Source organism: Corapipo altera, unplaced genomic scaffold, assembly GCF_003945725.1.
Source record: "Corapipo altera isolate COAL_440 unplaced genomic scaffold, ASM394572v1 181, whole genome shotgun sequence".
In the NCBI taxonomy this organism is placed as follows: Eukaryota; Metazoa; Chordata; class Aves; order Passeriformes; family Pipridae; genus Corapipo; species Corapipo altera.
In genome coordinates, this window is record NW_020884999.1 from 766,484 (window position 1) to 790,604 (window position 24,121).

The 24,121-nt window shown below is 47.9% G+C and overlaps 1 protein-coding gene across 1 annotated transcript in view; it reads right to left on the reverse strand.

Annotated features, from left to right (window-relative positions):
- CRCP (CGRP receptor component) overlaps positions 1-24,121 on the reverse strand; it is a 53,836-nt gene that overhangs the window by 6,520 nt on the left and 23,195 nt on the right. Inside the window, exon 6 of the mRNA XM_027666864.1 lies at positions 19,492-19,621. Within this exon, the coding sequence (XP_027522665.1) occupies positions 19,492-19,621 (130 nt within the window). The remainder of the gene's footprint in view (positions 1-19,491; positions 19,622-24,121) is intronic.

Consider the following 24,121-nt stretch of genomic DNA (forward strand, 5'->3'; position numbering starts at 1 on the left):
TCTGGTGAGTGCTGCCGCTCGGTTTGGCTTTTGCAGGTGGGTCTTGCAGGTGAAACCATCCCAAACACAGAGTCCCGCTGTCCCGGGCAAACGGTCTGAGCGCAGTGTTCCAACTGCAGCCCTGTCAGTTGAGGAAAGTTACAGCCAAGCGTCACAACAGGCACGAGGCGCTGACAGCCCCACGCAGGGCTCAGGTGTCCCCTGGGGTCACACACCTGGTTTGCAGCCGTGGGGAAGCACAAGCCATGTGCCCACCACGTGTGCGACTGGAACAGCATCAGGCTGCAGCACAAGCCTGAGCCTGCGCCAGCTGCTGGCGCATCTCCCAACTCCTCTGACCCACAGCCGGGTGAGTGGGCCAGGCAAGGAGTGAGGATGACCTGCAGCAGCTCTTTTGCCCCTGAAAGTGCAGCTCTAGGAGGAGCCTCACTTCTATAGATTAGCTCATCTCTGACAAAGAGTAGCCCTAGGCCATCCTAACCACTTCCTTCTCATTGCTCCATGCAGAGAGCCAGCTTTTGTTCCTCAAGAGCAGGAAAACAGGTTGAGTTGGACTTGTTAACATTAACATAGTGATATGTAAAAGCTAAATCAAACTGAAAACATATTTCTTCTTTACATACAGAAGCTCTGGCCCAGCAGCTGTCACTGTTTGCAGACAAACACCCTGTGGAAATGCCAGTGCTGCTGCAGGGTCATATCAAGGGGAACAATCCCATGGGATATTCCCCAAATCTGTGTTGCTTGCCAAGTGGGGGGTTGAAAAATCAGCCCAAGGGATTTAACATCCCAAAATTCAGCCTGGGAAAGAGCAGTGTAAGGGACACTCGTCCCTGCTCATCCACAACAGATGTTTGTGCCCTTTGCCCTCTGTGTCCCAAATCCTCCTGTGGCTGGGACATCCCCTCTGCCATCACTGCAGCAGGGCTGGCAGCTGACCAGAGCCACGAGACTCGAGGGCTTGGGGCTGGGAGATGGCACCAGCAGCAAGATCTTGGTATAAAAAGGACGGAAACCACCATGTGGGAAAACATCCCCTTTTAATCCTGAAATCCCTCAAATCAGATCTGACTCTCTGTCCTGTCTCCCAGAGGGATGGTACAAATCCCTCATGGCTGGGGCGACAACCAGCTGGGCTTTGCCATCATCCGACTCATGGGATGGGCCCTGAGCTGACAGTGATACCATCAGGATGGGGGAATTAATCCCAGCCCATTACCTCGTGTCTCAGGGCCCTTGCAAAGTGCCTGTTATAAAACTTTTACGAGCCTGTCAGGACATGGTTTCCACCGACACTGAACTGCCCGGAGAGCTGACACGGATGAGCTCTTGTGCTGCTCCTGCTTCACTGAGGTGGTAAAAAACCATCACTGTCAAAAGGGGTGAACACAGTGTAGCTCATAGGTGTTTTATTTACTAAGAAAATAAGTATTTTCTTAGCAAACAAATATTTTCCATGTGAGCAGATACCTGTGTTCACCACAGTGATGAGTATTTTCATTATATGGAAAGCTCTGCCCTGTAAGGACTGAGTTTCCAGAGTACTCAACACCCCCAAGGCTTTTCAGCTCAGAGAGCTGCTGGGAGCACAGAAAAACCAACAACTCCTTTCAGGTGATAAAATCCCTCCCCCATTTCTCTTCTCTGACAGCTGTTGATGAGGAATAAATGTCCTTTGCTCCCAAATGCAGCTGGATTTGAACTAACGATTTAAAGATGAAACAATCTGTATCCTGTTTCCAGTAAGTTTGCCTCAATCCATTAAACAGCACTTTTCAGATGGCTTTATTGGTTTTTCTTTTATGGCTTTAACTGTGACTCACAGAGATAGTCCCTTTTAAAGCCTTCCAATCTGTGGCAATCAAACAGTACCTCCAGGGGGGAGAAAATGCTCTTCTCCAGGGGGAAGGGGGAAAGCAGGATGCTGCTGTATGAAGCAGACAGAGCTACTGTGTGTAGTGGGTGCCCCACGCTGGGCCCTTCTTTAATCAATGCTCACCCGGGAGCCACAGATCAAATAACCCACCAAATATTGCATCACACAGCTCTCAGTACAGACAGAGCTCAGCTCCCGGCTGCTGCTGGTGGATAAACACCACGAGAAGTGATAGCACTTAATTGCTCATCTTTGACATTTGCATTGGCTCTTCCTTGCTGGCCTGTTCCTCTTTTGTTCCTTGGAAGTCATTCCTCCTCACCACGGCTCAGGATGAGCCCCCCACCAAAGGCACAGCTCAGGGGGAGCAGAGCAGGGGCTGCAGGGGCACAGCTGGGGGTTTGCAGAGCTTCAAGGAGAGCAGAAGAGGGTCCTGGTGGCTGTGCCTGCTTTTTGCCCGGTTTTCCCTCAGCAGAGACATGGCTTACTGTTGTTCCCATGCTTTAAGTTCCAGCTATGCGTGGAACTCCACATGGCATGTCTGGGACTGCTGGTGGGAGGAGGAGAATGGAAGAGTCCTGAAAGCTGGTGCTATTTAGGAGCCTACATCAAGCCCTTTTTCCCATGTTATTTCCAAACACGAGCCACAACATAAACCAAAGGTTTTCTCCACATCACTGCTGTGGCAGAGACCAGCTGGACACTGTTGCCCAGTGCTTGCATCCGTGCTCCCTCCAGGCTCTGGGTCCAGGGCAGGCTGGAGGAGCCAGGCACATCCTGCACAGCCCCAGGCAGCCCAGCCTGCCACAGCTCCAGCAGCAGTGACAGATTTTGCCTCCTTACACCCATCCCAAGGCCTGCCTGGTGAGCAGCATCTTTCCTGCCACGTCACACAATTTGCTGGGCCAGCATGTGAGCAGGCACAGTCCCCAGCACTGCTGCCCTGACCTCTGCTAGCTGGAGGTCTGGCACATTCAGAGGCAAAAATGAGTCCTTTTTTCCCTCCCTGGACTTCCAATCCAATGCTTTTCCTGACACCAACTCCACTCCAAAAGTATATTCTTGAATTCAATTCCAGTATGATATTTAAAAACAAGAGAAACCTTGCTACTCCAGATACCCTGGCCCTCATCCAGGAGTATTTTACCTTAAGTCCACCTTCCCAATCCCAAGAATGCAAAGAATTTCCCTCTAGCTCTGTCCAGCTTATTCCTCTAGCCAGGAGCAAGGAGAGCTGAGCTTGCTGGCTTAGGCCAGTTCATGTTGGAACTGTTAAATATTATCCTTTTTCCTCGAATACCTCAGCAGCAATTGCAGAATCCAGTTTTCCCTGGCTGTCTCACACGAGGAGGATCTCTCCTTCACTGAGAGGCAGCTGGAGGAGGGTTGGTGCTTGTGGTTTTCATCCCCTAAGCTCAGTAAAGGTGGTTTTGAAAGCCAGAGAGGGGTGAGGGGCTCAGCTGCCACTTCAGCCTCAAAAAACCTCCCTTTTACCTCCGTTGTAGAAGGTTGTCTACAGATGGAGCCTTTACAGAAGCAATTGAGGGGACAGAGGGATTTGGAGGATACTGAAAGGATAAAGCACAAAGCAATGGGGTTGGATTTCAGCTTGTCCTGTGTGTCTGGGAAATTCATTTGGCCTTTGGGTAGAAGCAATTCAGAAATCCCAGTCCTGTGTGTTCCCTGTGCTGTCTCACAGCTCAGAGCACTGGCTGGGCATCCTTCCCTCCCCCAGCAACCCTGCTAAGTGCTTAGTTGGATCTGTGTCAAAGATGTGCTTAAGTCAATCCTGTTATCTGTGCCTTTATGGGTATGAACTAACAGCTCTCTGACCACGGGGAAAAAGGATGGACTTAGCACCTTACTGACAGAGTCAACTGCCAACCATTAAATCAGCACAGATTTCAAGCCCTGGGCAGGTGGCTGGGGTGTCCCTCTCCACATCTGGGCCTCTGAGATGCCCTAAATTGATCTTGGGCTGAAGGTGATTCCAGACCGCTGAAGGAGGGGCAGGGAATGGGAACAACCCACTCCTGGCTGCACATCACAGCAGGATGGGGAGCAATGGGGGCAGCTGGCACCCAGCACCACAATGGTGTCTGTAAATGCAGCTTGAGCCAAAAACCCCAGCCTGGACATTCAGGGAAGAGTTACAATTCCCAGAGGAGGAGAAAAATCCAAGAACTGTGTTCACAAGCCTCTTGAGTTCAGGGAAAACAGGCACCACGAGACATAAAGCTGATGACATTTTCTGCATCCCCTCACAGCAGGAGAATAAGATAATTCTGCACCCAGAATCACACCTTGTACCTCCCACAGTCCATCCTGGGAGCAGACTAAACCTGTCAGCCCTGAACCCAGTGAGGACACCGGTTAATTCAGAAGGATGCTGAAGTCTGTCTCTGTGACTCCCAGAGGAACACTCTTTTTTATTGCTTTTCTCTGCTACTGGTATTTTTCTGGCCTGGCTGCCTCGTGTACTGATGACAGCGGCCATGCAAAGTTTGTTCTTGGCAGAGCAAGGTTTTCTCCAGGGGATGCTGGAGCAGACTTGGTGCCTGCACCCGTGGCTGGGGCCCTGCTGGGCACTTTTGAGAGCCATACAGTCTGTGTTCCACAGCCAAAGCCACCCAAACCAAGCCATGGAAATCACTGTGGGACCAGAAAGTGCCATTTGTGGTGTGTTTGCCTGCAAAAGGCCTCAGCTGCCAGTTCAGGGATCCACCTGAACTGCAGAGACAGCATCACCCTTGTGCAAACCTGAAAGCATCGCTCCTCCACCTCTAGCTTTGCCCTGGACTCCCAGGAAGTGATCCCTGGGTCATGCATGGTTTGGACTCATCCTGCTCTTCACCCATCCCAAGCTGCAGCTGCATCTGCCTGCCAGGAAGGGCATCAACCTGAAAAACAAACAGCTCAGCTCACTCCCCACTGCCCTGGCAGGGCAAAGCCTGACGTGAATCTGCTCACACATCAGACACACTGCAGCAGCTCAGCCCACTGCTCTAGGGACTGGCCACATGTCTGGGCACAGTTGTGAGTCAGACCCTCCCAGCTCAAATCACCTGGGTGCTGCAGCCCCAGGAAACCCACCTCCCCATCAGCCCCAGCCCTGGCTGTGACCCCTTATATCCCCAATCCCAGCTGGGCTGGCTCCATCACCAAGCAGGGCTGGCTTTTCTGCTGCAAGCACCATTTTGGGAGGATTTGAACTGAGGTTATTGAAGTCAGGAGAACGTGGACTTTCTTTTTAGGTCGCTACAACCCAACCTCAACCCGCTTGTGGCTCAGAGAGGATCGAAGTGGTTTCTGCTCCGACCCCATAAAGCAGCATTTTGTGATAAATGGCTCCATATTCCCCCACCTCTGATCTCGTGTCCACTGCTTTCTAGACATGACAGCTGAAAATTGATTTTGCCACGTGTCTGGAGAAATAATTACAGGCACAGGAATATCTCCATGCAGTTCTCATCCCTCTTATTGCAGGCGAGGTGTTTTAGGCATCAGATGGATTTATTTCACAGGGAGAGACTTTTTTCCCCCAGCTGTCGGAGCCCCTGGAGGTGCAGAGTCCTCAGGTTTTTCCAGCTGGTAGGCAGTCCCAGCCATCCAATAAACACAGAAGTAGCTGTTTTTCCAGTCACAGTGCAGGGGGGAATGTTCTCCTCTTTTACAGTTATCTCCCCATGTCCTTGGCTTGCACACAGCTGCTGATGTGGCACAACGGGCGTGTGCAGGCGGAGCATGGGGACCTCTGAGAACAAGCCACTGCCTAATTCCCTCCCCTTCTTTAAGTTTCCCTAAAAAAAAAAATATTTTTTTTTTTTTTTTTAAAAAAGTCAATATCACAGAGACTGGCTAAGCTGGAGCTGTTATAAAGTCTCATGACCACACTGCTGAAGGCATTCTGCTTTGAGTGGTGTGTGATGCTCTCAGCTGACCCTTGAGAGAAGAGGGATAAGATATTTTTTGTGGGGCTTGTCCCATGAAGATTAAATAGCTGGAAATCCCCAGGGGTTTGCAGGATCAAGTCCTGAGTTAGTAAAGCTTTACCACGTGTGGTGGCCACTTAGGGAGCTAAATATCCATCAGCTTATTTATAACACTGGGGATACAAGAAATTATCTCATCTGTGTCTGGAAAACAGCACAAGGAGGTGAAGGAGCAGCTCACGAACCCCACCATCTAAAAAACCAAATAAATCCAGCTGCCAAAGACACAGAGCTCTGCCTGCAGGGAATCAAAGGCTTTCAAACCCTCTGGTTGGGATGGTGGCAGTGAGACATCAGTGCCATCAGTGCCATCGTCTCCTGCCCGGGCAGTTGGCTCAGTCCATGCAGAGTTTTTCTGGAAGAAGCTGGCCAGGTTGGCTGGTCTTGCAGGACTTGGCTCTTGCAACCACAGCAGTTCTGAAAACAAAAATATCCTGTCCTCTAAATCCACCGGCACCTCTATCACGTGCCAGGCACGGGCGTTGGGAAGCAGCGACTGTGCAAGTGCCCAGCGGGTCTGTCACACATCCCTGCATTCCACGGGCAGGAACAAGCAGCTACAGAAGTGAAAACAATCTTAAAATGACATAAAGCTCTGCAGGAACACCACCAGTGCTGCTAATAAAGCAGTGCAGCCCTTTTCTCTGAGTTTCCTGCAGGCGACGTTAAAATTCACACTATTAAAGGTGAGACAAGGCAGAATTTAAATCCCGTCCCCACCACGGTTCCTTGTTCCAGATGTGCATAGTTTTTATCATCCCCTGCCTCCTGCATGGCTGAGCTTGATTTTATCAGCTTAAAGAAACTGAATTAAATCTGAATTCTCCCTCCACAGGGGCTGCTGTGGACTCACCAGACTTGTTAGAGTCATGGGAGTGGTGAAATCCAACTGGACAACCTGAGGGTGTGAGGACACCTGAAATCTTCACCCACCAAAAAGCAACTATAAACTCATTGTAGATAAGCTATGAAATCCAGACCTCCTTTCTCCCCACCCCCTGCTCTAATCACCGGATAACATCCCCCTCAACCATAAAACAGATGTGAAATTAAAAAAGCAGGACAGAGAAGAATAAAATGCAGCAAAGAAATAATCTATTGAAGCTCTGCCCCCTTATGTGAAAAACGTGGGGCACAAAAAAGACAATTCCTTGTTTTTTTTCCCTTAAGAAATCCAAAATTACCCCAGCAGAGGCAAATAATGAACTTATCCCCCTGCAATAGCACTTTTAAATCAATAAGAGAGAGCAGCCATCAATACAGCAATTTTCCAGCTGTGATGGAGAGAGAGGGCACAGAAATGGCAAAATCAGGAGTCACTCGGCCCATCCTGGTTCCAAGACCCCCTGCACAGCTTTTCCATCACTTCTAAACACACACACACACACAAACAGATATTTACAGTTAATGCTCGATGCCCCTCCACCTATTGCCATGGGAACCTGACAAATTTGATCGGTGTCTTTCCCATTATTAACTTCTGCACATCCTCTCCCATTCAGTCCTATAGCAATTCTCTATTTCTTGTTTTCCTAAGGAAAAAACCAAGGCTTTCTCTGCCAGAGCTGGCACAGAAAGGGCAGAACTCCCCAGCCAACACACTGCTGGTGCTTGTGAAACCAAGCAAGAACCTTTCTTCGCTCATGTGGCCAGCGAGAAGCTTTAGCCCTTAGATCAGGGCTGCTGGTTCCAAGTATTTCTGGTTCCTTTGGGCAGAAATCCCTTCAGGCGGCCTCTGACTAACCTGGGATGGAGGAAAAGCAGTTGTTTTTAGTGTTTTGGTGGGGTTATTTTGTGGATGTAATCACAGCTCATGGCACAGGCTTGCTGAGAGCCAGCAAGGATGACAACACCAAACCATGGAGGGTCCAGGTCTGCAACGTGCCACCTCAAATCAGCCCTGCCCTGTTTATCTGCACCAAGCCCCCATGGCATGTCCTGTGCAGGGGTGTGAGAAACTCACCCTGCTTTGCCTAAAATACATTTTTATATATATAATATATATATATAAAATATCCATATATATAATGCACATGCACACACTGAAAGAGGCTCCCCAGGGAAAGGGTGATGGCACCGAGCCCATCAGAGTTCAAGGAGCACTGGGATGATGCTCTTAGAACACAGGGTTTAGTTTTAGGTAGAGGTGAGGAGCAGGGAATTGGACTCAAAGATCCTTAGGGGTCCCTTTCAACTTGATCTATTCTATGATTCTATATCCTATTCTATGAACACCCCCCCCACACATATATATATATATATAAATATATATATATGAATTGCTGCCCCAGTCTGTGGTTTTTGTGGGGTGGCCTTGGTGCCCACCCAGCTGCTCTCACTCCCCTCCTCAACAGGACAGGGAAGAATGTAGGATGAAAAACAAGACAAAGGCAGGAGACACTTCACAGCCAGCAAACCCATTTCCACATTGTCCAACAAGCACCTTTTCCCAGCACAAAGGGCCAGGACACAGCGAGGCTGCGCTGGGAGGGCTCCTGCAGTGAGTAAGAAAATGGGATCAACCCTCATGAATGTGTTTGGGGAACCCTGCCAGTGCCTGCATTTGATTTCTTGCCTAAACTCGGGCCAGCTTAATGCAACATCAGCTTGAAAGCCATAAAACATGAGACAAACAATGTAAACCCATGCAACCAGCAAAATTTAACAGGAAACAGGCTGTGCTCTTTATTTTCTGGATCAGAGAGCAGCTGGCCGGCACAGTAACAATTACATCCAAAACTCCTTGCACCCATTTTGCAAGCAGGAAAAAAGGGGGCTGAAAGCTGATTTTGTGTGGGGTTTGGTATAAATCATCTGCCTATGCCTTAAAATCAGACAAAAGGCAGAAAAGTCACAAAAATAGACAGATAAAATACTGTTTAACTAAAAGCCTGGAGAAAGAGCAAGTAGCAGGATGAATATGATGCCTGGAGATGTTAGGATTTACTGCTTATTTAAGGACTGGCATTGGTTGGAGAATAAATGTCTGTACCCTGGAGCTGGAAATAGCTGCACTTAACACCTCGTTGGGGTATTTTTAAGGCAGGCAAGAGGCTGGCAGAAATCTCCAGTGTCACTTCTCCCTCCAGCAAATATATTCTCCTCCCAGCCATGGCCAGTGCTGTGCTGGAGGGTCTCAGCTCTGCTCACCAGTGGCACCTGGCACATCAATCCCGTGGGGCTGCAAACAATATCAGGGATAAAGCCAAAACCTGCCAGCGGGAAGGCTGGGAGCCAAGGGATGAGTGTGCAGGAGGATGGGACCTGAGATGGGTGTCGGGGTGAGCTCAGCTGATATAATCCCTCTCACAGGCAGATTAAAGCCCCCTAAAATCCATTCCCATTCATTCCCCACCCCTCTGTTCCCACTGCAAGGCTCCGGCAGCAGCACCCCCTTGGTGTGCTACGGGATAACACTGTGAGAACACTGCTGACACCAGCACAGCTCCAAATGGGATTCCACCAACACTGCCATGGATTCAACCCACCTCAGGAAGAGCATCCCCTCAGCCCCGAGCAGAGCAATGCAGCCCCCGACTCACGGCACTGCTGCTTTTCATCCTCTTAGACTCAAACAGGCGATCCCGTCCCCATGGGCAGCGCCGAGGGGCAGCCAGTGCCTGCTCCAGGCAGATCCCGTCCTTCCCGCTGCATCCACTGACAGGGATCACCAATGCCTGAAGAAGGGCTCAGCCTGGAGCTGGAGCCTGATTTGGGGCGGGCTGGGAGGATCTCGGCAGGGCCAGAGGCAGCTCAGGACACGCATCGGGTCTTTGGTGATCTCTTCCCACCAGCTGCTATTTCTTCCCCACCCGCTTTTATAGGAGCCTGATGGCTCCCATTGGCTCAGGACACACTTATTATAGCAACTACTATGACCCATTTAAATTGCATTAAATAATTTCTCAGTTCATTGTCCTGCAGAGATTAGTTACACATAAGCATATTTTAATGATTAACTATTGGGCTTTGCTGAGGCTCCAGCAGAAAAGGTCGAATCCTCAGCCTCGCTCCCCTCCTGCCAGCTCCCTGCTTCAGCACTGGTCCCACAATATTTATGGTTTTCCTTGGAGCCTCCGCTCCTGTTCTGATACAACCAGCTCACTTGGCACTGGAGGGAAGGCTCCAGCGCTGAAGCTGTGGAAAGGCAGGGGAAGAGACTGGGAAAAGCTCAAAATGCAGAGACCAAAGAGGAAGAAACAGCATCTGGAGGCTGAAACATGAAAGAAGCAGCATTTGAAGAGTCACTCATAGGTTTTGGGGTGAACACTCAGACGCTGCACATCCCATCTCATCCCATCAACCTGGTGGTTTCCAAGATGGGGCAGCAATGATTCTGCTGCAGGCACCTGGCATGGATGGGACAACCCCAGCACCAGGCAGGGATGAGTGACCTGCCCTCCATCAGCTTTTTGGAGAATGAGGAACATTTTAGGGCCATTTCCAGTGAAACACCCACAGTGTCTGAGCCACCTTCTCCAGTGGCTTCGAGTGCTGGGGTCTCACCTGGGATGGTGACACACAGGCAGAGGGACCTGTCCTGCTCAGAGCAGCCCCACGGGGCTGGGAAAGAGGCAACTTCCTGCTGATCCCATGCCTGGGGGCAGGATGCTGTACAGGAAAAGGGAAAATGTTTACATTGGCCTGATGCAGCGTTTCCATTCCCCAGCCCATTCACGGATGTTGGGTGTGGGCAGGGGGAGCAGCAGCATTTGGGGGGGGTTCTGGGCTTTGCTGGGTGATGAAGGAGCAAACCTGCTGGGAGGAAGCAGTTGGATCCCATTAGGTTTTGTGTGGGCGTTCTTGGAGCATCCTTTTCCCTCCCTCCAGCTGCTGCACCCCAAGGAAGGGCTGCTGTGCCACGACAGCAAGGAAATCCATGGACAACACAAAAGGGAAAAAAAAAAAAAGACCTTTGCAGATGAACTCGAAGAGTATAAAAAAAAGCAACTGTGTCTTCAAACGATTCAGAAAGGATTGAAATGTAACAAACACTGCAGCTGGTGAGGCTGGGAAGGGGCTGCTCTGGAGCCACCTGGGATGGGGAGCAGGGCCAAGCCCTGGGAAGGTTAGTGCCATTGTTGTGACAGCAAACACTTCCCACATGGGATAAGGGACACCAGGTGCCCAATGCATCAGGATGGGGACTGGGATGATGCTTTGCAGGGGCATCAAAGTGCCTGTTCTGTACATTTCCCCCAGCCCCCACTTGCCTTCTGTCCACCCACGACATTTTGGAGCTCACCACGTGTTGCTGTGCATCATGTCCTGGGGCACTCAGAGAACTGAACTCAATGAATTAAGAAAAAAAATTGCGGTTTTTTAGAGCCCTCTCAGCCCAGAACAAGAGCAGACACTTGACCCACAGCTGCCAAAAAAAGCCCCTGGGTTTCTCTCTGCTGATGCCCTCCCTCCTTGACAGGCAGCACAGGGAGGAAAAACCTTGAAGATCCTTTTAGATCTGGCAAAAATACCTCTGGTCCAACAGAGCACAAGTTTAAAGCCTTTAACACGTCTCCAGGGGTTAAATTTCACTACATATAAAAGCATATGCATAAATAAAGTGTGGGAAGAGCTGGGAGAACCCCTCCACCCAGCCCTGCTCACTGCTGAGCTGGATAATTTCAACAACTCAGACTTTCTATTTTGGGATGACTATTTCTTGACAGTGTCTGGTCTGTAATAAAAGGGATTTGCTCCCCATACCTGACATCCCATGACAGGGGAGCCCCAGGGAGCGACGCGGGGTGAGACGTGAGGGCAGGGAAAAGCTGCAAATGCCCTAAAATCCAAGAGCAGTAACTGATGAGTTATTTAAATCTCTGGTTTTTAAGAGAAAAAAAAAGCAGCCAGTGCATAAGGAGCAAAGCCAGCCAGAGGAATGGCCCTGTGAAGGGACTCACACATACCAGGTTCCCGACGTGCTGCAGCATCCCAGTGCTGATGTGATCAGTGGGGAAGGCATCTGGTTACTTGTTTCCAGCTGGGACTGATGGTTTGAGCTCATCCCCATTCCCCCTGCACTGCAGGTTAAAGCCCTGCTCCATGCCCCAGCTCATGGCAGACTTCACCATCCTGGCTGGGAAGCAATGAGGCAGCTGTGGGGTTTTGGGGTGAGAGGTGGAGAGGTTTTCAAGAAAAGAGCTGGGTTCTTGTTTTTTTGGGGGTTTGTTGGGCTTTTTTGGTTTTTTTTCCCCTCTTTTTTTAAATTAACAATGAAGCCCTATAAAGCAAAGGCTGGGGGATCCTGCCAGCTCTCCTCTCACAGCTGGAGCAGGAGCTCAGCTGGACCAGGCACCGATTGCCCACAGAGGGTCAGGCAGTGAAGCTGCTCCTTAGGAGGAGGATTCAGCCCCTCAAGGGGTGGGATTCACTCGCCAAGGCTTCCAAACACAGCACTCAACAGGCCCTTGTGCTCGGTGCTGAAGCTTGTCAAGGTGACCAAAGGTCCCAGTGCCACCACCACCCTCCTGTGCCCAGTTCAGTGGCTCCAGCACTGTCTGGTGCTCCCAGGAAGCCTCACCCACCTGCCTCCCCAGGCTGGATGTCAGAGGTGCTGGGAGAGCCCTTCACAGGATGCTCTAATCCCCCAGGTACCAGCAGCACCAGGTACTCTGCCCTGCTGGGACTATTTGCAACTGTCCTGAACCTCCCTGCAGGTCCCTTCCCAGCAGCACTGTTTGCACCAAGCCCTCCCCGATGATTTTTTTGGCTTTCCCCTCTCTTTTCAGATGTTCTCTCACCCCATTTGGCTGGTTCCAGGCTGGTTTTATTTTACGTATCTTTAAAGTTTAACGGCATCTCAGATGGTTGTTTTTATAAACACTAAAGTTAATAAAATAAAGCTCCTTAATGCAGAGGTAAATTAATTTAAGCAACATGTGCAGGGAGACTCTTGCTCGTGGCAAGCAAAAGTTCTGGGGCTTAACAAATCTTTCCCAAGTGCTCTCTGCATTTCAGTTGTGCTTTGGCCACAGCTCCCATTTTTTTTTCAGCACAACCATTTCTTTTTGCTCAGTAAAAACTCTGCAGCAGGATTTCTTTCTGTGGGAACAGAAAATATTTTCTCTGTCAACGTCTCCAGCAGCTCCAACCTAAACAACTCTGCCATCAACTCCCCCCAGGGAAGCTGGCTGGATCCCAATCCATGTCACCAGAGCAGCCCTTTGGAAAGGGAGCTAACCTGAGCTTCCTCGCTCTGGGATGGTTATAAAATATCACTCGTGGTTTTAAAGGTACTTTGGGCTTCTTTAGAGAAGTCCCTGGGCTCCTCTGGGGGTGTGTGTGGGAGTTGGATGCATCCAAGCTGCTGTTAAATGTTTTAAAGAGCTTTAACACCCCAAGGACAATCAGTTCTCTGCCTTTCTTGATCCAAAGCCCCTCCCCTTTTACAGGATCTCACCTGGGAACAGGGATCCCATTCCCTGATCTCACAGAGGAGCATCTGGAGTGTTATCAAGCTGGTGGTGAAGGACCAGCATCCCCAGGGCAGGTTCTTGCTGCCCAGGTGAAGGTGTTGCTCTCTCAGGCAGTAAAGAGTTTCTTTGCTCATTTTGGTACCACTCTTTTAACTCCTGGTGGCTTTCCAGCTGCCTGCTCCCTGCTCTGCTCTTCCCATGTCCCTGCCCACATCCCCAGCATAAACAGCTCTACTGTGGCATTCTCTTCAGGACACAAATTGGGTCTTCCCTACCAACACCAGCCCCCTGCTGATGCAAAAAGGCCAGTTTTGGTGTTCCCAGCTTGCCCTTTGCAAACTCTCCCTGGGATAACACCGAGTGCTGCTCCCTCCCTGTTTTCCTTGAGTTATAGGATGCTCTGGCACATGTGACAGTCATGTCACTGAGGTCCAGAGAGCAACATCTATGTGCCCCAGTTCAGGGTCTGCTCCTACAACTGCAGTTTACACACAAGAGAAACCTGTACAATTTATGTTTCCTGAAGAAACACGACCCTCTGTTCACCATTAAATAAATTAACTGCACTGCTGCTCTGGGGACCGTGGCTGTCCCCTGAAGGGGACATGGCCATCAGCCCTGTGATGCCAGTGCTTGGCTGCAAGGGAATGCTTTCCTTTGGCTCCATGGCTCAGCCCCACCCTCAGACTTGATCCTGTGCCCAGCTCAAGAGCACAGATGTTTTCCTTACGAAGTCATTCCACCACACAGGTCAGCTCCCCGTTACCTCTGCCGCGAGCGATGGCGACGCTGTGCAGCACACGCAGGACGTGCCTTCGTGGTGGGTAATTCCTGGGATGTTTGGCAGCTCCGTGCCCTGCAGAATTCCAAACTCTTGTCCCTGTAATGAACAACCTCCAAGCATCCACTGCAGAGATGCAAGGACATGGTCATGTCAGGGCTGCTGTGGCAGGGCCGGCCCAGCTGGGAGCAGAGCCCCGAGCAGGACGGACACCCGCGTGTCCAGGACGGGATCACGGTCACAGCAGCACGTCGTGGACACCCACACACTGCTCCCAAAGCACAGGGAAGCCGAGGGCTGCAGCCTCCTCCTCAGCTCCCAGCTGTCAGCACAAAAGGCTCTTTTATCCGTGGGGATGCACAAAAATGTTAAACAGGCCCTTGGGCAGCACTCCAGGGGTCAGCTTTGCTGGGAACCCACAGCCCTGTCCGTGCCCAGCCCACGGATCACCCTGACGGCTTTGGGGGGCTGTGAACCCCCAGCCCTGCAGTGCCCAGCCCATGGATCACCCCTGTTACCCTGAGGGCTTTGGCCAAAGAAGAAACCAAGGCAGGGAGAAGAGAAACAACCTCCCTGAGGCCACAGGCTCGTGAGGCAGAGCTGGCTGATCAAGTCCAGCTCCACAGGCACCGCGTAACTCTCCTTCTGCTGGATGGGTGTTGGAGACCCCATGGAAAGCTCTCAAGGTGGCAAACACCGACCCTGCAATCCAGTCCCCTCTCCACATGCACCTCATTCCCCAAGTGCTGCTCCATTCAGCCATCCATGGGTACCCCCCATCACCAGTCCTGCCACACTGGCTTCTCACACACTGCAATCTCCAGCCAGCACTGCTCATCCACAGGAAGGGAATAAATCTCCAAGGGTGAAGAACTGAGCTCTGGGAACAGCAGGAGCGGAGGGTTAATGCCTGTCTGGTCACTGTGTCATCCAGAAAGGACAATAGTTGTCACTCAGATTCAGATGTAAGGCTTTGTTTTATGGGATGAAGAGGCAGCTGCTGTGTGGTGCACGTGTGAGCATCGCCTGCCTGCACTGGAGGAGTCAACCGAGACACTTCCGTGAGTCCTTCTGAATTACCAGGAACATTTCATAACCACAGATGTCCTTAGCAGTGAGGGATACTGGGACCAGATGCTGTTATTGAGACCAACTGGTACTATTGCAAAAAAACCAAAAAAAAAACCTGACAAGTTTTTAGGCACAGAAGATCTTCTTCCTGTTCCTTCTGTTTGGAACAGCCGGGCACCCCCTTTGCTCCGGAAGCTGGGACAAGAACAGGCTGGAAAAGGTTGGTTATGGGTAGAAGTGAAAAAGAAAAGCAGGAAAAGCCTGATATTGGTCAGGCTGAGGTGCACACAGGCTCTCCTGACTCCCCTCTGCCAAAGCCTGAAGTGTTTCATAAGTCACTCAAACAACAGTAGCTCCCAGCTGAGACTGATGCTTCCAAAGCCTGTGTCCAAAGGCAAGGGAAGTGGATGTCATGCCAAAGGAAGCGAGGCAGTTTCTGGGATTCAGAACGTGCTGTTTGCACATTGCCAAATGTGGCAGAGCTGCCACCCCAGGGAGGCAGAGGCAATAAAAAGTTTCATCATAGAAAATGCAATACAGAATAAAAATGTGTGTGTTTAAAAACCGGGATCCAGAATGATCCCAGTTTGGGCTGGGATAATTCACCCGTGGCTCGATGCAGAGGGGCCCAGCACAGCCAGAGTGCAGGAGTTTTGGGCCAAATTTAAGGCAGGGGAGAGGCACTACTGATTAATTTGGCCCATGGAGCAAACTTCAAGAGAAAATTTTGTTTCAACCAAGCAAAATTCAAGAGAAAACTGCAATACCACCTTATCTCAGCAGCATCCTGGGATACATCCTTCACACCAGAGAAGCCTCTTTTGGAATAGTCTCAGCTGCTCACATGGAGCAACTCCACAAGCCCCCATTTCAAGGCCTCAAGCAACTGATAAACCCAGAGCCACACCACGAAATCCCGCTGCAATCCTTCAAGTCTGTCCCGTTCACTTTGCTGATATCCCAGAAATAAAGTATTTGCATTTTGTCAGAGCCTCAAACTCCCATCTGCAAAGGCATGGATGGGAAGGGGGACAAGGGAGGAACTCCCAGTCTGCTGCACCCCAATTCTTAATGAGAGCCCGAGTTCATAGTGGGAGGAAGGAAAAACAGACTGACAGGAATGCTGAGGTTGGATGGGAGCTCTGGAGATCACCTAGTCCAACCTCCCACCTCAGACAGGGTCAACCAAGTCTTCCCCCTTCAACCACCAGTTGGAAAAACATGTATTTCCAACGGGATGAAGAGTGAAGCATGAATTACCCATGTGTGGACACCATTTCCATGTACAACTTCAGTGCTCTTTGAAGACCTGCTGCAGGAGAAAACCTGCTTCCAAAGAAAACCAAAACTCCAAATTTTGTGGGTTTGCCTTTTTCTAACTAGGACTGCACACCTTGAGCTAATGAACATGCCATACAAACACAAACCAAATGCAATTTGCTCCCTGCTTGTCAAACTCTGCATTTCAGTGGTGGGCACAGCCTCACACACAGCCCTGCCACAGCCTGACCTCCACCCAAGCTGCTCAGCACATCAGGAGGGATTTCCTGTATCTTCCACAAAATTCCCTGTGGACATCTGTTTCCAGTATCTCTATTTCCCTTGCCCAGCAGCCAGGTAGGAGAAGCAGCTCCTCCTCCTCCCATAAAATAAAGCTTCTTCTAATAAGGCTTCTCCAGCCAAAGAAATCTGGGCTTCTCAGGCTTGAATTTATGAAAAGAGAAACCCCAGGTGTTTTAAAGTATCTCAGCAGCAAAGGAATTCTGGCAGCTCATTCCCCCTTTTTCCCACTAAGAGCACAAGAGCTGCCCTGGGCAAAGCCATTCATCTGCCAAAACCCAAAACACACAACAGAGAATAAAAGTGAGGAGAGAAAAAACGAGAAAAGTAAAAATAATATACATTTCTTAAACATTCAGAAGGTGCTGAGGACTCTGTTTCTTCACAAAAAGTGGGGACTGAGCTTTTCAGTGCCCGACACACACGTTCCTTTCTTGCACCCCCAGAGCATCAGCCACTCTTGGTGCTGCCTCCTCTCCTCCACAACTGTCAGGGTCCATCTATTGTGGTCTAACTGGTTAGTTAAGGAAACAAAAAGCAGCTTTGGGAGAGGGGCAGGGCTTCTGTGCAATATGCAAGACACTGGAAAAATGGTGTCACAGCAGCAAAGTGACATTTGCTTTCCACAAACCATTTCTGACCTTGGGTTTCCAACATGGACCAGAGTGAAAAACACAACACAAACCTGCCCTCAGAGCCTGAGTAACTCCCCCCCTGGGCTTACAGTGACAGAGAGCACGGACTGGAGGTCTAAAAATCATTTCTTGATGCAATGCAGATGCCAAAATCCCAGATCCTTTCAAATGTCATTTAGTATTGCATTTTTTAGGGAAATTTATGCATCGTTTATGATGCATCTTTGAGTCTCAACAAATGACCCATGAATTCAACAGATGTATCCATCTGGAACTGATACTGATGAAAAGGTTAAATACAACAGCAAATGAATGAGTTCCTGCACCTTGTACAATACCCACACAACAAGAGAACACGGATGTTGGCAAACAACCATGAAGATAACCAACCACCAATTCCCAGGGTGGAGCATCCAACCTCAGGGATCTGTTAAAGCATTCCTGCTGGCTAAGGATACTTGTGATCTGCTTCCATCTGCTTTTTATAAGTTTAGGACATACTTCAAAAGCTTAATTTTAGAAAAGGACAGATAAAAATGTAAACAGTCGCAGCCCAAGGCCGCAGCATGTCAAACAACATCAGTGACTGCTGTGAATAAAAATGCTAATTTTAAAATTAATTGCATGTCATTCTGTGATACGATCCAATTATCTTTCTTGTTTTCTTGCACATTTAGAGAGAAAAATACATATTGATGTATTCACAAAACCACCAAGGACTTTCCCCCTCTTGTACTACACTTACCCAGTCAAAATGTACCTTTAGTCTCCAGCCTTGGAAAGCATTTAATGTAAGATAAATTATCTTTAAGAGGCAAGAAATACATTTTCCAATAATTTTCTTTCCTCTCCAAACATCAAAGAAGCTTAAATACCATGGAAACACATATCACAAATCCCCCAGACACGGGACTTTATCAGTCCCTTTCATATACAGCACAACTAAAGCTCAGAAAGCATAAATTCTTTGCATAAAAACACAAAATAAAGCCATGATAGAGGAGGGAAAAAAATTAGATATCTGATTTGAGGTCTTATATCTTGTCTGCAATTCACAAAATTCTCAGGATGTACTTAAAATTTTACTTCTATTTCCAGTACCTTATAATAATTATAAAAGAATGGTCTGCAGCCATAACATAAAGCAGTGCCATGGTAGCTCCTGACTTTATGTGTGTATATATACACACACACAAATGAGTTATTATAATCATCAAGGCTTTCAACATTAAACACTTGATCCTGAAATCCTTAACCAGACAAAAGCTCAGTACACAGAAAATTCTGCCTCATCCAGGACAGACTCTCATTCTCCTAAACCAGATTAGGACCTCGGCGTTGACTCATTTATTCCACCACCAACAGCACATCCACAGGACTGACTGGTCTATGTATAAATATTGGAATTAATGTTCAAAGGGCAAATACACACCTCACCCCTCAATATTCTGCTGTTTGTTAGTCAGAGCTTTAAGATTTGAGTCCAGAGCCTCTCTGCTGTAAACTGGCCCAGCTCCCTGGTTTCAGAGGCAATTTGCTGAGTTAGCTGGTGATCTGGATCTCTCTGTTATTGAGGAGGGACTGCCAGACACCCTTGAGAACAGATCCTTTCACTTCTGTGATGCCAAAAGCCTCCTTGGAAGTGCCTGGTCAGACCCCAGGCAGCTCTTGTACCTCTCTCTGTTTTGCTCACCAAACAGCCCCAAAAGCTGGCTTTGCATTGCAGCCCCTATTCTGAAAGGCAGTTGGGCAATTCCAGAGCTTATGAAAGCAATTACCATTATAGCACTGCTGTGATAATTCAAACATTGCCAGCTGTACATGGGCCTATTCAAATGTACAGCTGTTACATGGGTAATGAAAAATTACAAAAGCTTCAGATCCTGTGCCCCATGCTTTCTCAGGCTGCTCCATTACAGGCTCAGTTACTGCCATCCCTGTTGATGACAAAACACCAAAACAATAGTGTCCTTTTCTGTGCTTTCTTGTAAACAATTGGTTCCCTCACCACCTCCAAGTAATAAAAATGGTAATATATTTTACAATTATGTCCAGTACAGGATTAAACCGGTATCAAGTTAAAAACAGAAAAATATTAGCTGATTCTCTTCTGAAACTGCTGCCAGCTTTGGTCTAGAAGCCTCCTATGCTTGGTCACCTTTGTCTTCCACTGCCATTGCTGAGTCTCTCTGCTGTTCTTCTGGATCCCCTGGAAGAATACTCGTGACTGTCTGGAGAAGAGACTCGATCTGCTCCTCTGTGAGCCTTTCCTCGCTTTCTTCTACCATCTGCAGGTCAAAAAACAATCCATTGTCATCATTAAATCCACACTTCCTTCCTCAGCTCCAAAGAGTAGAGCTCAACTCATCGGAAAATACTTTGTCAATGGATGCAAGATACAGTCTGGGCTCATTACAAAAGCATTTTACAAAGCAGAACTCTTGCAATATTTAAAAAAAAAAAAAAGAAAGGAGAGCTCCATTGTTAACCACTACAATTGGCACTCTGGAACGAGACCTTGCTTTCCTTCCAACAAGGAACACACCACACTTGGAACAGCCTTTCCTCCCTGGTTTCTCCTCAAGTCTCTCTCAACCTTCACATCCATGTCTTGAGCCAGGCTTTTCATTTAGCTCTTGTTCAGACCCACCTTCCAGACTTGTTGTCCCAAGTTTCTGTGCTTTCATGTGAGAACTGAAATGAGATATCCTGAGAGTGGTTCCCTGAACCTTGGCACCTGGACTGTAAGTAACCAGGCCATAAAAGAAACCACCTAATCCTGCAGCAGCTACACTTTACTGGAATTTGCTTAGACTGGAGATTCCTGGGTATAAAGGCATTTAAAAAGCTCTGAGCAACACAAAATATGCTGTCACAAAATCAACTATATGATTCCATGAGATTAATTGGGGACCTACTCCCACTGTGGAGCTGTGGGAACTCTTATATCACTGCCACCAGTAAAACAACTGCCCTAATTTATAGGCAGCTGTTAAAAGGGAAAAAAGCTTGTCAGAGGACTGGAAAAGCAAGTCAGAAGAACTCTTCAAACGCAAATGAAACCAATTAGGATTGTGGGGTTTGAGTTTTCTTTTTTTATACAAAGTCCTTTAAAATGTCCTTTGAAGAGCAGTGATTTATATTAATTATGGTTCCAAGTCAATGCAGGTTTAATCAGCTCCAGCTATAAACTGTCAGCTACTCAGATGCATCTTGCCTTCTGAAAAGCTGAGTGGTATATTCAATTAACTTGTTTTTTTCTTCAGTCCTACGAGCCCTCTTTGCACAGTCTGATCATCGTTCATCAGCGTTATCCACAGATCCTGGATGAGTGGAAGTGCACACAGCTCAAATCCACTCATGTAGCAAAAGGCAGACACTGAATATCCATTTGCAAGTGACTGTTTCTGAGGACTATCCCCGATCAAAGGATGAAATTCCCTGTGGAGTGGCTTTCCAAGTACTGTTAGTTCAAAAACTACTGTAGGACACTGGCTTGAACAACAGTCCTGGCTCTTGTTCCAGCCACCTGCTACACTGTACTCCATGTGCTAAAATACACTAAAATACACTAAAAACACACTAAAAAATCCTCCTTCTCTGTGAGAACTGCTGCAGCTACTGCAGTGGGGTCAGGTAACTGCTGCCAGGCTGCATCCAGAGGGGATCATCCCAGCAGTCTGACCAGCACACCTTGAACATCAACACCATACCATGAAATGTGGAAGTGGAAGGTGCCCTTCTCCACGGCAGGGAGGTTGGAACTGGATGTTCCTTCAGGTCACTCCCAACCCAAACCACTCCAGGGTTCTGTGATTCCATGATAAAGTATGTTACACCCACTCCTAGGTACCAATCCTGCTGACTCTGCATTACTCTACAGATGCCCTATGCTATTAAGTTTCTTAGAGGATTATCAGCCTGGTTTTCAGACTGGATTATAGTGTTATTAATTACTGTTACATTGAATTTTAAAGGTGACAGCTCCACAGCAGCAGGAAAATACAAAGAACCAGCCCACATGCTTTGGACAGGCAATATCATTCCAGGCAGGATGACTGATCTCTTAGTGGCCAATGTCCCCCACATCCTTCTGCTTTCTGATCTTCAGAAAAATGGCATTTTGCCTAGTTTAGATTTGATTTATTGGATGGCATGAAGTCCACCCATTTTAATTTTATCCTTCCCTATTTATATCTCCCCTCTCCCCTTTTTTTTCTCTGAACACTTTCTCCTTCAGGTGCTTGCTTCAGGGAGACAGAGTTAAACATAAGCATGGAATCAGAACTCAAACAGAAAACAGTGAGTTCTAGATCAGCACCGACTCTTATTTAAGACAGAATACACTTATGTGAGGATCTAATCACTGTTTTCTTGCATGTTCCTCAGTGAGCACATCACTCCAAATGAGTAATGCCCCAACTCCCAGGATGAACAACCTCGTTGATGTCATTTGTACTGGCTGAGCACCAGCCCTGCCCGGCTGACAAACTGCAGACACGACTTGGACAGTGACAGATGAGCTCTGGTGACTGCCCTGGCAGCTCAAGGAATCACACTTTAGCACAAAGTTGATGAAGGAAAATTGTCTCTCGTGTTTCAGACGCTCCGGTGCCGTAACTGAGAAAAGCATCTTTACAGCAAAGATGCCAGACACTGCTCTGAGAAGGGGGGATGTAGCTCCAGATTCCCTTCTGCTGACAGACCCCTAACCTCTGCCAGAGGGAAGTGGTAATTCCTTAAACTACTGCATCAGCCTCACCAAGTGCTCACCCCTCTTGGTGCCTCTCCACCAGCTCTCACAGCAGGAACCACCAAAAGACACAAATTTGGCAGGATGGGCAGACAGCTGACTATTCAGCTTGATGTTCCAGTGCTATTTTGCTGTGATACCATTCAAGAGTTCAAAGGATCAAAAGCAAAAACCATAAAAATCAATTTTTTTCAGTCTTTAGGGAAGTGAAAAAAACCAGCCTGAGCCTGACTTATGAAAACATAAGCAGTGAGGAAGCAGCAAAGCAGAAGGCCAAAAGGCAGAATTCAAAAATTAAGCACAGACAGTATGTAGATAAAGAGACAAATGAAACTGTCCTAAAGGAAAACAGATCTCAAGGGGAACAGAAGGTCACCCAGAGGCTTTTTCTACATTCAACAGATGTTCTCACAGCCTTCTGATTTACAACTATAAGACAAAATCCTACCCACAGTATCAGAAGATATGGTGCTGAGAAGAGAAATTACGTGTAAGAAAAAGCCTAAGAGGCAAAATGAAACTACTGTATTCAAGCACCTACTTTTCTAGCACGCATTTTACCAATCTGTGAAAAAATATCTAACAAAAAGCCTTGCTAGCCTCTAACTTGCACTTGGCTGAAACTGCTCAAGCAACAGACTCAAACCATAAGCAGTCAGGAATGCAAAGTTTATACTAAGGAAAACAAAAATGCAAATGTTTGAAATAAGTGTATGACCTAAGATGTTGATGTTGGCAGTGCCACACGCCCCAAATGGAAACAGTTCACCCTCACAGACTGTGCCATGTGCAAAGTTTAGGGTCTCGTCAACCAAAGCACTGCTGACCCACCTATTTTCAATATTCAGGGATTTGGGCAAGTAACAGAACTGGGCAGTGTTACAGAAATACAATTTATAGATAAAAAGCACCCTGATGTGCAGCAAGACAAGCATGTCCCTTTCCCAGGGCTGAGCGAGGGGTTTTGGAAGTGAACACAGGGAAGGGCAGTGAGCTGTGGCAGCTCTGTGGCTTCCGTAATAAATAATTCCCAAGTCACAACATTCAAGTCTAAACCATCCCAAAATAACTCCAGGGTTTTAGTAGCAAATGCTACAGCACATCAGTGTCATTGATACATACACACAGGATGAATTATCTATGAAATGCAACTATGTGGTCGAGATAATTCAGTCACGTCAGGCCTCACTAATAACTTGTATTTCACCCAAACTCATAACAGTTAGTTATTAAATTCCCATTGCAATATACTCATACAGGAAGCAATTTTCACATTTCAGTTCCCCAATCCTCTGAACAATATAGAGCTAATGCTCTACACAATACAATCTACAAGACAACCAAAGAAGGAATCAAGGAAGGAAGCAAGAAAACCTTATTTAGGAACTTAATTGGCATAAAATTCCTACAGCTAAAAATAAAAGGGGCACGTTCCCTCTGCAGTTTGTATTTACTTTTCAAGCCTGCGTACCCACAGTTGCTCCTTACTTTATTGATAATGTATTGCTAAAAACATCCAGATTTTCAGAACTGTGCAATATATACAAGTATTCAGAGAGCAGCTGAAGCCACAGTTCTGCTCACCTTTGAGAGCAATGCTACTTTTATTTAGAAATCTAATAACCAATTTTTCACTTGCTTAAGCACCTTGTACATACAACTGTTAAGCCAGAGCTTATGTTTGGACTTAATTTCAAGCATCTAAGAGCTCCAACTAACTTAACTGGACTTGAAGCTTAAAATGAGGCAAATGTTTACTAAATGGAGAATAGCTCAAGAAAATGATGCCAGTTTTCCTCTTCCTCTCCAGATACATCTGTGCATGGGCTTTCTAACCCTGGAAAATGAAACAGGCATCTGACCCCCATCCCTGAATCTTGCTGTCAGAGAATGCAAAGAGAAATCTCTCTCCAAGTGCAGCATGAAGCCCTGGCAGATGCCTCGTTCCGTAACGGAATCGCTGCTGGGAACCAGAGCTGTGCTCATTAAACAAATGTGGCTGTGGGATATTTTACTGCCTCCACACAGCCCTTCC